Source organism: Talpa europaea (assembly GCF_964194135.1).
Source record: "Talpa europaea genome assembly, chromosome: 4".
NCBI classification, from domain to species: domain Eukaryota; kingdom Metazoa; phylum Chordata; class Mammalia; order Eulipotyphla; family Talpidae; genus Talpa; species Talpa europaea.
The window spans coordinates 106,733,421-106,746,597 of NC_140070.1; the positions used below are offsets into that span (position 1 = coordinate 106,733,421).

At 38.4% G+C, this 13,177-nt stretch overlaps 1 protein-coding gene across 2 annotated transcripts in view; it reads left to right on the forward strand.

The window, feature by feature from the left end:
• SENP5 (SUMO specific peptidase 5) overlaps positions 1 to 13,177 on the forward strand; it is a gene marked incomplete at both ends in the record, with an annotated part of 32,488 nt that overhangs the window by 7,940 nt on the left and 11,371 nt on the right. For both annotated transcript variants that reach the window (XM_084231919.1, XM_084231918.1), the window contains 4 exons: positions 6,036 to 6,141; positions 6,278 to 6,416; positions 6,695 to 6,742; positions 9,820 to 9,897. In XM_084231919.1, coding sequence (XP_084088045.1) covers positions 6,036 to 6,141; positions 6,278 to 6,416; positions 6,695 to 6,742; positions 9,820 to 9,897 — 371 coding nt within the window. The remainder of the gene's footprint in view (positions 1 to 6,035; positions 6,142 to 6,277; positions 6,417 to 6,694; positions 6,743 to 9,819; positions 9,898 to 13,177) is intronic.

Consider the following 13,177-nt stretch of genomic DNA (forward strand, 5'->3'; position numbering starts at 1 on the left):
TTTATTTATGCAAACAAGAACTAGGGTACAGCCCAGAGATGTCTCTGGTGAGAGGATTCCCCAGAGACAGAGTGGGGAACAGAACAGGCAGATTGACCGAAGTACACTGCTGAGGGGAGCAGCGGGCGAGTCAGGAGAGGTCTGCTGTACCATGTGGGTAGCTCCCTGGCCTGCCAGGGATCAAACTCTTGCTGCAGTTGCTGCCGATAGTTTCATAGGTTGCTTCTTAACCCCTGTGCCACGAGGAAGGCCCTCTGTAGCCAATTTTACTTTGGGAGTTCATTCTTAAAAGTACTAAAATTTTGAATGCAAATGATATCTGCAGGTCCTTAGATCTGATAGTGAAACATTTCTGCAAAGATACTTTCACAAGTGCTTTCATTTTTATATATTTTTATTGTGGTATAGTTGACATCCAGCTATGTATTAATTCTAGTTGTGCAACATAGATTTAATATTTGCATACATTGTAAAATGATCACCACAATAAGTATACCTAGTAACAAAACATTTTTTCTTGTGATGAGAGCTTTTAAGATCTATAGGTATGTCTAGTTTATTGTGTTTTGCTTTATTGTGCTCAGATAATCACACTTTTTTACAAATTAAAGGTTTGTGGCAATCCTGTGTTGAGCAAGTCTGTTAGTATCATTTTTTCAACAGCTCAGATGGTGGTTAGCTTATTTTAGCAACAAAGTTTTTTTTTTAAATATTTATACTAGAACTGGGGTGTAGGCCAGAGGTGGGGAGTGTGTGTGTGAGAGGATTCACCAGAGACAGAGTGAGGAGCAGAACAGGCAGATCTACTGAAATAAACTGCTGAGGGCAGCAGCTGTGGAGACAGGAGAGTTCTACTGCGCCATGTGGGACAGCGACCTGGCAGGGATTGAACTCGTGCTGCAGTGGCTGCCAGTAGCTTCATAGTGTTGAGACTCAACCACTTGTACTTTAAAAAAATGTAATGCTAGTCCACATTTAATAGATCACAGTAGACTGAAAACATAAGTTTCATATGTACTGGGGAAACCAAAAAATCCTGTAATTTGCTTTATTGCAATATTCACTTTATTTTGGTGGTCTATACTGTTAGCACCTTTCAAATAAGCAATTCAGTGTTAAGGACAGTCACCCTACTGTGTTTTACTTCCCCATAATTTACTTATTTTTATAATTGGAAGTTTGTATCTTTGAATCACCTTCCCCATTATGCCCATTCTCTACTCCCACCTCTGTCAACCACCAATCTAGTCTCAATTTATGAGCTTCAAGTTTTTTTTTGTTTTTTTTTTAAAGATTGATTTATTTATTTATACAAGCACTGGGTACAGTCAGAAGCGCAGGAGGGTGAGAGAATTCACCAGAGCCAGAGCGGGGAGCAGAGCAGGCAGAAGGACCGAAGTACACTGCTGAGGGGAGCAGCGGGCGGCAGGAGAGGTCTGTGCGCCATTGGGACCCTCCTCCGGTGGCCGGGGAGCAGCGGGGGATCGAACCGGGCGCTGCAGAGGCCGCGGGCAGCTTCGCAACCCTGCGCTTAACCGCTGCGCCACCAGGGAGGCCCCTTGAAGGGTTTTTTTTGTTTAAGATTCCATGTTTAAGTCAGATCATGTGGTATTTATCTTTTTCTTAGCATAATAATCCCAAGGTCCATCCATATTATTGCAAATGGCAAGATTTCATTCATTTTTGTGGCCAATATTCCATTGTGTGTGTGTTTGGTGTGTGTGGGAGGATGGGGGTGTAAGTTATTTCCCTCTCTTGACTGTTGCAAGTATTGCAGCAGTTAACATAAGTATGAACAGTTTTTTTTTTTTTTTTTAAGTATGAATAGATTTTTTCGAGTCAGTGTTTTTATTTTCTTCAGATAAATATCCAGAAGTAGAACTGCTGGAACATACGGTAATTCTATTTTTAATTTTTTGAGGAACCTCCATACTGTTTCCCAAATTGCATTTTTCAAAATGTACCAATTTGCATTTTCACCAATAGTGCACAATGGATTTCTTTATCTTTTTGATTATAATTATCTTATTGTGGTTTTGATTTGCATTTCACTGGTAATGATTAGTGATGCTGAGCACCTTTTGGATATCTGCAAATCTTCTTTAGGAAAATGTTTATTCAGCTCTTCTTCCAATTTTAATTGGACTTTTTTTTTTTTTTGCTGGAGTTTATGTATTTTGGCTCTTTACCACATTACCAAATACATAATTTGCAAATATTTTCTCCCACACACTAGGTTGCTGTTTCACTTTGCTGATGGTTTCCTTTGGTGTGCAGAAGCTTTAGTTGATGCAATCCTATTTGTTTATTTTTGCTTTTGTTGCCTTTGCTTTTGATGTCAGATTAAAAAAAAAATCACCAAAACCAACGTCAGGTAGCTTACTGCCTGTGTTTTATTCTAGGGGTTATGTCATTTTGAATCTTACATTCAAGTCTTTAATCCATTTTGAGTTAATTTTTATATACTTTGTAAGGTAGTAGTCCAATTTCATTCTTACTGTATTTTTTTGTTGAGGTAGCATTGGTATACAACAGTGTATATGATTCAGAGGTAACAGGTTCACACCTCCATTTTCCTATCACCATTTATTGAAAAGACTATCTTCTTTATATTCTCACCTCCTTTGCTATAAGTTAATTATCATGTATGTAGGTTTAAAGCCCCTTCCTTATTTTTGATGGGACCTTGCTGACATCTGTGTTGTATTTTGTTGGAGGACCAAGTGGTTACATTTCTTATGTGCATACACAATGGACCCCATTCCATATTCAGAGTGGATTCAGTAATTTAAAGAAAAAACTGTCCAATGTAATTGATTTAGCATGATGAGTAACTTCTAAGATAGCACCTCAGGTTCTTTTTTTTTCATTATTACCTTTTATACTTCCAGCATGGACTGTAATTTGGACTCTGGGGTTTTTGTTTTGTTTTTTTCCTAACGTATTTTTTTTTTTTTTTTTGGGAAAATTTTATGCCATTTATTCAGATAGGTATAAGAGCTAGGCAAAAATAAATATACTTTACTGTGAAAACTAAATAGAGTTTTAAATTAGTGTTCAAATCATTCTTTTTTTTTTTTTTTTTTTTTTTAAATAAATTTTATTGTTATATTCCCCATACAATTGCAGCCCCCCCATTCTGACCCCAATCCCTCCCCTCCCGCCCCTCTAAAAGTGTCTCTGGTTCATAGTTTTTTGTTGATTTTGATTTTCACTATCTTATAGTTATTCATTTTCCTGGTCCCTTATTTAAGTTTTCTAGATTCCTGCTATGAGTGAGACCATCCGGTATTTTTCTTTTTCTTTTTGGCTTATTTCGCTGAGCATGATCCCTTCCAGCGCCATCCATGTTGCTGCAAATTGCATGTGTTTATCTTTTTTGAATGCTGAGTAATATTCCATGGTATATATGTACCACATCTTCTTGATCCAGTCATCTATTTTTGGGCATTTGGGTTGTTTCCAAAGCTTAGCTATTGTAAACAGTGCTGCTATAAACATAGGGGTGCAGGTGTTCTTTGGAATTGATGTTTCTGTGTCCTTTGGGTAAATACCTAGGAGTGGAATTGCTGGATCATATGGAAGCTCTATGTTTAGTAGGTCCAGAAATCTCCACACAGCTTTCCACAGTGGTTGCATCCCACCTAACGTATTTTTTTAAAGATTTATTTATTTATGCATACGAGAACTGGGGTACAGGCCAGAGGTGTGGATGGTGAGGGGATTCACCAGAGACAGAGTGGGGGAACAGAACAGGCAGATTGACTGAAATACACTGCTGAGGGGAGCAGCAGGCGAGTCAGGAGAGGTCTACTGCACCATGTGGGTTGCTCCCTGGCTGGTCAGGGGATCGAACTTGTGCTACAGTGGCTGTGGATTGCTTCATAGGTTGTGACTTAACCCCTTGTGCCACTAGGGAGGCCCTGTTTTTTCCTAAGTTATGTTTTGTTTCTTGGCCCCATTGAAATTATAGTACTTTTGGAGTAAAAGAAATTATGTATTCCAAGTGCATTTTTCCTTTGGTTCATTAGTTTGGTGAAAGCTGGTGGGTAAAGAATAATGGATTTAGTTTTCACTTTAAGTGAAGTCTGTTTTCTGAGTAATTTTTGGTCCTACCCTTAATTATTAAAAGGGAAAGGTGAAGAACCAAGTTGCTTTTGTAATGAAAAAATAATAGGAATTTTTTGATTTGGAGGTGGCGCAGAATAGTTAACTGTAGTCATATGACCTACCACTAGACTCTTAGTTACTAACTGTCTTTACTTCCTGTTACTTTACTTCCCTAGACTTCCTGTTTCCCTTTGTAAAGTGGGGATAGTCTTTAACACATAGAGTGGTTATAAGGAAGAAATGAGATGTGTTAGTGCTTGATTTATGACAAGAGCTATTTAACTGTCATTTCATTTATAGTCCCAGTGAGATGATGGTATGCATGGGTGAGACATTGTCATCTAGAGTTCTCCTTCAAGATCCAGGTGGGGGCTTTCTACTGTATTAGGAATCCATGTTTATCATCTGAAAATGAAAAGAAAAATGCTGATAAGAGGGAAAAAATATAATAAAATCTCCAAAATATTAACTTCCAAATGTAACACTGTTAATGAGGCACCTCTTTCCAGTGATAATAGTTTGGGATAAGGGTACATATCACTTGTTAAGAGTACACTACTTTGTTATTTGAATAGTCTCAAGGTTGCTATACCTAAAGTTTAATCTTTTGTTATTAGGGACATTATTTTTGTACAACGTTTGTTTCTTAAATGCTATTTCTCACATGTTGGTATTACGTTTTGTTTGGGTTCATTCTCCCATGCAGACACAAGTCTATGCTTAGATAACTGTAATACTGATATAGTAAACACCAGAGGCAAACATATACTCTATTCCTAAGTTAGAAGCCCCGATTCATAATCCCCTTCTCTGATTAAACTGGAACATGGGACTACCCTTCTATCTTTTTTTTTTTTTTTAAAGATTTATTTATTTATACAAGCACTGGTTACAATCAGAAGCACCGGAGGGTGAGAGAATTCACCAGAGCCAGAGCAGGGAACAGAACAGGCAGACTGAGACTGACAAAATACGCTGCTGAGGGGAGCAGCGGGTGGCAGGAGAGGTCTGCACGCCATGTGGGACCCTCGCCAACGGCCCGGGAAGTGACCTGGAGCTGCAGAGGCTGCACACAGCTTCGCAGCCCAGCGCTCAACTGCTGCGCCACCAGGAGAGGCCCCCTTCTATCTTTTGCATGCCTAAAACCTAGAATAGAACCAGGTTTAAGCAAGCTGTGCCCTTACCTTTGCTTACCAAATTGGAAGCCACTTTTGTAGAAGACTAGCAGAGGAAAAAGGTTTTTTGCACCTTTGCTGCCCCTGCCCCATACGAAACAAAATACTCCATTCCCAGAACAGTTACTCTGTTGTGATCCTTTTTCTGTCTGTTTTGTATTGATTCATAGCAGAGACCATTCTTGAAGTTAGAAAGGGAGCTGGGTAAAATAAGTGGCTAACTGTTCTCATTTTTCCATTTTCACTCAGTAGACTTGTCAGACTGATGATTAGCCAGGCCAGTGAGCATTAGTGAATAGCTTAATTCATGCCTGCACTTTTGTGAGCCTGTGATCCTCCTTCCCTGTGCAGCCCCCCCCCCCCCCCGCCAGCTTCTTTGTATTTACTTAGAAATAATGTCCTGGTTTTATTTCTTAGGCCTTTTTAGGTATGTTTCTTTAGTGGGCCCCCTTGGAAGCCATTAAAAATGTATATGCTTATTCCTTAGATTGATCTGAAGACTATCCCATGTACTAGTCAAGAAATCACTCTTTGTTTCTCCTCTGAAAATACGCCTCATCAGCTGCTATACAACCAAGCTCACTTCATTGGGTTATTTAGTATCATGAATATAACTACCATAAATGAAAAATCAATTTTCTCCCAATTCTTAACCTATACATAATACTTAACACATACCTAACCTATATTTAATGACTGCTGAAAATGATTTGCTTTTTCCATCTTAATTTTTTTCTTCCTTTATTTAAGGATTCCTAGATGAGGTTATGAAGAAGTATGGCAGTTTGGTCCCTCTCAGTGAAAAAGATGTACTTGGAAGATTAAAAGATGTCTTTAATGAAGACTTTTCTAATAGGTCTGTCAATGATGCTTAAGTTAAACCTTTGAAAATAAAATTGTTGTTGTATGAATTTTATCTTGATTTGAAAAAGTTAGCGATAAATTAAGTAGAAGTCATTTTTTTCACCTTTTCCAAAATTTTTCTATTTCAGAAAACCATTTATCAATAGGGAAATAACGAACTATCGGGCCAGACATCAAAAATGTAACTTCCGCGTCTTTTACAATAAGCATATGCTGGATATGGATGATCTGGCAACCTTGGATGGTCAGAACTGGCTAAATGATCAGGTTAGTATATTGCATGGTCTTGGTGTGGAAAAGTTACAGAGAAAAAAAAATTGCAGAGGATGTTGGAGAGTAAATGTAATTGATAACCTCAAGGTTTGGCCTTACAGTTACCTTTTAGAATCAAGGATTCTTTATTCCTTACTGTAGTGACTCATTCACTAACTCCAGTATCCAAGAGGTTTGATTACTGTTTGCAGTATCAGTATGTTATTCATTCTGAGTGGAACGTTCTGAATTATATAGGGTTAGTAAGCTGGTTTTATGTTGACTTTTTATAGGTCATTAATATGTACGGTGAGCTGATAATGGATGCAGTCCCAGACAAAGTAAGTGAAAACTTACTCTTCTTCAGGAGAGAGACTCCTTGTGTATTAGAAGGAGAAATTACTTTTTTGAAAACTTTATGTTCTCATCTTAATACTCTTAGGTTTTTTCCAAGTGTTAGATCTTGTCTTGATCATGTGCTAGGTTTGGAGATAAGTTTTATTTTTTTAAAGATTTACTTATTTATTCATGCATAGAAGAACTGGTGTGTAGACCAGAGGTGCAGGGGGTAAGAGGATTCACCAGAAACAGAGTGGGGAGCAGAACAGGTGGCTCTACTGAAATACACTGCTAAAAGGAGCAGCAGGCGAGACAGGAGAGGTCTGCTACACCATGTGGGTTAGCTCCCTGGCCAGGGATTGAACTCAGGCCGCAGTGGTGGTGGCGCTGAGACTAAACCCCTATGCCACCAGGGAGGCCCTTGCAGATAAATTTTATAAAATCATTTGTTTAAGAAAGTCATCATAGTGTTTTTCTGCTTATTTGTTTCAGAGTGCATATTGCTTATTGAAGCATATCTTCTTGAAAAGGGTTTTTTTTTTTTTTTAGTGGAGAGATGCATTTTATTTTATTTTTTATTTTTTTATTTTTTTAAGATTTATTTATTTATTTATTTATTTATTTATTTATTTATTTATTTATTTATTTACACAAGCACTGGGTACAGTCAGAAGCGCGGGAGGGTGAGAGAATTCACCAGAGCCAGAGCGGGGAGCAGAACAGGCAGAAGGAGCGAAGTACACTGCTGAGGCGAGCAGCGGGCGGCAGGAGAGGTCTGCGTGCCATGTGGGACCCTCCTCCAGTGGCCGGGGATTGAACCAGCTGCGGCAGCTTCGCAACCCGGCGCTCAACCGCTGCGCCACCGGGGAGGCCCGAGAGAGATGCATTTTAAATTTAACTTAGTCTTACTCTCTTTCAAAATATAGTAAAGCAGTATTTATCTTTACTTTTTCTTGGATTAATCTTTGTTCTCAATTCAAATACAAACTAACTTGCCTTAAATGCTTAAATTCCCTTAAGAGTTTAGTTTCAGGGCCTCCCCTGGTGGTGCAGGCAGTTGAGCACAGCACTGTGACGCTGTCCACAGTCTCTGCAATGCGGGTTCAATCCCAGCTGGCTGATGATATACCCACATGGCGCGGCAGACCTTTCCGGTCTCGTCCGCTGCTCCCCTCAGCAGTGTACTTCCATCAGTCTGCCTGTACTGTTCCCCACTCTGTCTCTGGTGAATCCTCTCACCCTCCCGCATATCTGACCTGTACCCTGATTCTTGTATGCATGAATAAATAAATCTTGAAAAAAAAGAGTTTAGTTTCATATTAAAACTACTCTTTAATACATTAATTTTTCTTTCTGATTACTCAAATGCTTTATATTATTTTATTTATTTATTTTTTTTTTTGGCGTCCTTGGGTGGGCACGAACCTCATTACTCAAATGCTTTATAGGAAGCTTTTGGTTTCACAAAGCAAAACTTTTCCAGGTACTATGTAAACTTTTATAAATTGAATAAATTAAACAGGTACATATAATAAATCTCAGATTCCAGTATTATTTATGAATATAGGCAAATTATCTTATTGCTTTCCACATAACATCATAAATCTGTTATGCATTTAAATTGGAATCATGAGGCTAATCTTTCAGATTCTCTATTATGACAGATTTTCCTAACCATTTAGAAAGTTTTCATCTAAACAATTTACAGATGATTTTTAAGATGAAAGTATTAGTCTTAAGAATTTAATTTACCTTAATTACCTCTACATTGAACTGTAAACATTCACTTTATTGAAAGGACACTTATTAAGGCAGTGTTTCTCAAAGTATAGTCCCTAGATTAGCACCAGCAATGTCATCTGGGAAATTGCTAGGCAAATTACTATTTAATTTTAAAAAAAAAAGATTTCTTTCTTTCTTTATGCATCGAAGGGTTTAGGCCAGAGGTGCAGTTGGTGAGAGAATTCTCCAGAGACAAAGTGCAGAGAACAGCCGGTTCTACCGAAATATACTGCTAAGGGGAGCAGTGGGTGAGACAAGAGGTTTGCTGTGCCCATATATGGCTTAGCTCCCTGGCCAGGGATGGAACTCAGCAAACTCAGGCCTCAGTGGTGAGGTGATAGCGTGCTGAGACTTAACCCCTACACCACCAGGGAGGTCCACTAGGCAAATTTCTATACTCCAAACTAGACATAAAGAATCAGAAACTGAAGTGGGGCCCAGCAATCTGTGTTCTTGTGCAAAGTATGAGATTCACTACACCAGAGAAATCTACTTTTTATCCATATCTTAAGCTGCATGGTTCTCAAAACAAACTTACATCAAAAATCATCTGGACGGTTTATAAAACTAGCTTGCTAGACACCACCCTCAGAGTTTCTCCCTTAGTTGGTTTGGGGTGGACCCTGATAATTTGCATTATAACCAGTTCTCAAGTGATTCCAGTACTGCTGGTCTGGTGACCACATCTGAGAACCTCCACTCTAAGGAAACAGTTTTATCATCTCAAGTGAGTAGGAGTAACTAAGAGAACATTTTAAGGCCACAATATGTTTTTATTATCTCATATGTGCTAATACTAATTTATAAGCCAGAGATTTGAAACTGAGAACACAGGGCTCGATGCTGATATGCCAGCATAATTCTTTCTGTGCCAGAAATGATCATGCTAAGGCCTTTTTGTGGTGGTTGTAACAACAGAAGTCTCCAGCTCCACATTCTTCAGATGGGCTAGTTTTGTAATCTTTGTCCCTAGTGTTCTGGGTAATCAGTACTTCATTCTTTCATAGCCTCTTTCAAGTTTATCACCTGATTTGGAGAGTTTTGTCACATTGCTTCTGATTATGGATCATAGCTGTAAGGTCATTGTAATAAAAATTTAGAACCAGAATCTTCTGTGAACTATGTATTGTCTATATTTTGATCATTATTTTTAAGAAGAAACTTTTCCTCACCTTTTATCGATCAAGTATTATCAAATTTCCATTTTCTTCTGAAATTAAATCTGAGTATAGCCTATTATAATCTGGATGCTTATCTTTTACTACTTTCCACTTAAAATCACAAATATCTCTTCTAGGTTCACTTCTTCAACAGCTTTTTTCATAGACAGCTGGTAACCAAAGGATATAATGGAGTAAAAAGATGGACTAAAAAGGTATTCTCTTTATTTCCTTTTTATTCTAAATTTGAAATGCAGGTTATAAGCCAATTTGGGTTGAAAGATAAGAACTTTAGTGCTAACATGATGTTAATTAGAAACAGTTGTTTTTGTTTCTTTTTTTTTTTTTTTAAAGGATTGATTGATTTATGCATACAAGAGCTGGGGTACAGGCCAGAAATGTGGGGGGTGGTGGTGAGAGGATTCACCAGAGACAAAGTGGGGCAGACTGACTGCAATACACTGCTGAGGGGAGCAGCGGGCAAGACAGGAGAGGTCTGCTGCACCATGTGGGTTGCTGTCTGGCCGGCCGGGGATCGAACTCATGCTGCAGAGGCTGCGGATTGCTTCATAGTGCAGTGCTTAACCCCTTGCACCACCAGGGAGTCCCTGTTTTTTGTTTCTTTTAAATCTTAACTATTTGAAAGGCAAACACTAAAGAAACTCTTTAATCTATCCAGAGTCTATCAGTGGTTCTAGCATAGCTGTTGGCTTGCTATGCAACTTGGATAAGACAGTTAGTCTGGGCTTTAGATTGCTTATTTATAAAACAGCATATAATCAGAGTAATCCCTAAGGATCCTTCCAACCTTAATTTCTCTCTATATTCATTGACTATGTCAGAAATATTTTAAAAGCCCATTTATATTCTACTTTTAATATTTTGACAAAATTACCAGCAAGTTCAACGTCCCTCATTATAGGTCTACAGATATGTAACTTTTCACTTTTTATATGGGTTGGAGAAATTAAGAGTAACTCCTTAGTAGTTTTGGATGGAAATAACTTCCAAGTTACAGTCACCTGACTCAACATTGCTATTTAGGTAATATGTAAAAGGCATCATCAGTAGTGCCAAGATGAATGAAATGTGGTTGCAGAGGGCAAATCAGGGAAATAGAACTAATGAACTCAGGAATCAGCCAGGGGACAGAGCCTAGTTTAGCCTAAGACTGAACTTCTTTTTTTTTTAAGATTGATTTATTTATTTATACAAGCACTGGGTACAGTCAGAAGCACGGGAGGGTAAGAGAATTCACCAGAGCCAGATCAGGGAGCAGAACAGGCAGACCGATGAAATACACTGCTGAGGGGAATAGTGGGCGGCAGGAGAGGTCTGTGCACCATGGGGGACCCTCGCCTGGCGGCTGGGAACCGACCCTGCGCTGCAGAGGCTGCTGGCAGCTTCGCAGCCCAGTGCTCAACCGCTGTGCCAGCGGGGAGGCCCCTAAGACTGAATTTCTGTAAAATAGGAATATCAGTATACCTTGTTGTAAGGGTTGAGAAGTATTATCTCATTAAGTCACATGGTAAACACACAGTAAGTGATACTCATTATAATTGTAGAAGGATGGGAGAAGGCTAGTGTAGCTGGAATGCAGAGAGAAAAGAAAAGATTGATATGAAGTAGACCTGATTTTAAAATGTTGGGCCTTTAGGTCTATGATTTGAATTTTATCTTAAATGTAAAGCATCTGTTGAAGGATTTTAGGTGACATGATCCAGTATGTCATCTTTGCTATAGCAACACTGAAGATAGTGAATAGGTGTGGCAGCAGAGTTGATGTGGGTAGAACAGGAAGCCAGTGCAAATTGCTTCTATTTTGGACTAGAATGGTAAAAGAAGAGATGGGATAAGTACACAAATATGAGTGTGTACTTGTCACAGTAAAGTACAGAGACAGTAAAGTTAACAGGACGTGGAGATGGGTTGCTTATGAGGATGAAGGAGAAGAAAGCGGAAAGGATGAAATGCAAGTGTGTGGCTTGTACCACGAGATAGGCTATGGTGGTGTTCATTTTAGAAAATTGAGGATAGCTAATTAGTAGGGAATGCTCAGATTAAAAATTTATATCCACGGGCCTACCTGGTGGCACAGGGGGTTGGGATGCAACCTATGGAGCTCTCCGCAACCACTGCAGCATGAGTTCGATCCCCAGCCAGGGAGCAACCCACATGGTGCAGCAGACCTCTCCTGACACGCCTGCTGCTTCCCTCAGCAGTATGCTTCGGTCAATCTGCCTATTCTATTCCCCACTCTGTCTCTGGTGAGTCCTCTCACCCTCCATGCCTCTGGCCTGTACCCCAGTTCTTGTATGCATACATAAATAAATCTTAAAAAAAAATTTATATCCATATAATAAGTAGGACAGTACTTAAATCACAAAAGTTATGTAGATGAGGAAAGAGGATCATAATGTGGAACAGAGAAAGGTTATAAATAGCATGAAAAAATATGCATTTCATTCATAGAAAAATATGTGAATAATAAGAGTGTGAAGTTCATGAGTAATTTCATTAAATGAAATAAATTAAATCATAACAGCCTCTCTATTATCTCAGATTGGGCTAAGTCACAGCTGTATGCTGTATATAAGAAATAAATATAAAATATGAAAAGGAAACATTGAAAATAAAGTGGCAGTTGAAAAGGTACTAGATAAATGCAAGCCAATGAAGAAAAAGCAAAATTAAGAGCAAATGAGTTAGAATTTAAGGTGAAAAGCAAACTGTGATAAAATCTTAATACATAGAAGATAACAATGATTATAGAAGCAAGGAGACATTGATAAAATGGTGAGAATGGAAATCCTCTCATAGTTGGACAAATCTAGTATAGAATAAAAGTATAAATAATAATATATAATACACCACTACAATTGATTTAATAGGCATATATTACATCTTCATGTCTTTCTAAAAGAGTACATACATTTATTCCTATGTCCAAGAAACATTTGTAAAAGTGTACTATGTAGTTGGCCACAAAGAAAATGATTACATACATTATTCCTTGATCACAATTCAAATTAAATGACAAAAGTTGACTAAAAAAAATAAAAAACATTGAAAAATGTGCAAATACAACATAATGTTATAATAGATATAACCCTTGTATCTAAGAAATTGAAAAAGGAAATTGTCTACAAACTATCTACGAATGGAAGGAAAATTATATACAAACTGTCTAGAATGGTTGAAAAGAGGAATGTATTTTACCAACCACTATGGGACATAATGAAAGGTATTTGGAGGAAGAATAATCTTTTTTTTTTTTTTTTTAAGATTTATTTATTTATTTATAGAAGAACTGTGGTATAGACCAGAGGTGTGGGAGGGTGAGAGAATTCACCAGAGACAGAGCGGGGAGCAGAACAGGCAGATGGACCGAAGACACTGCTGAGGGGAGCAATGGGTGAGGCAGGAGAGGTCTGCTGGGCCATGTGGGTTTCTCCCTCGCCGGCCGAGAATCGAACCCATGCTGCAGAGGCTGTG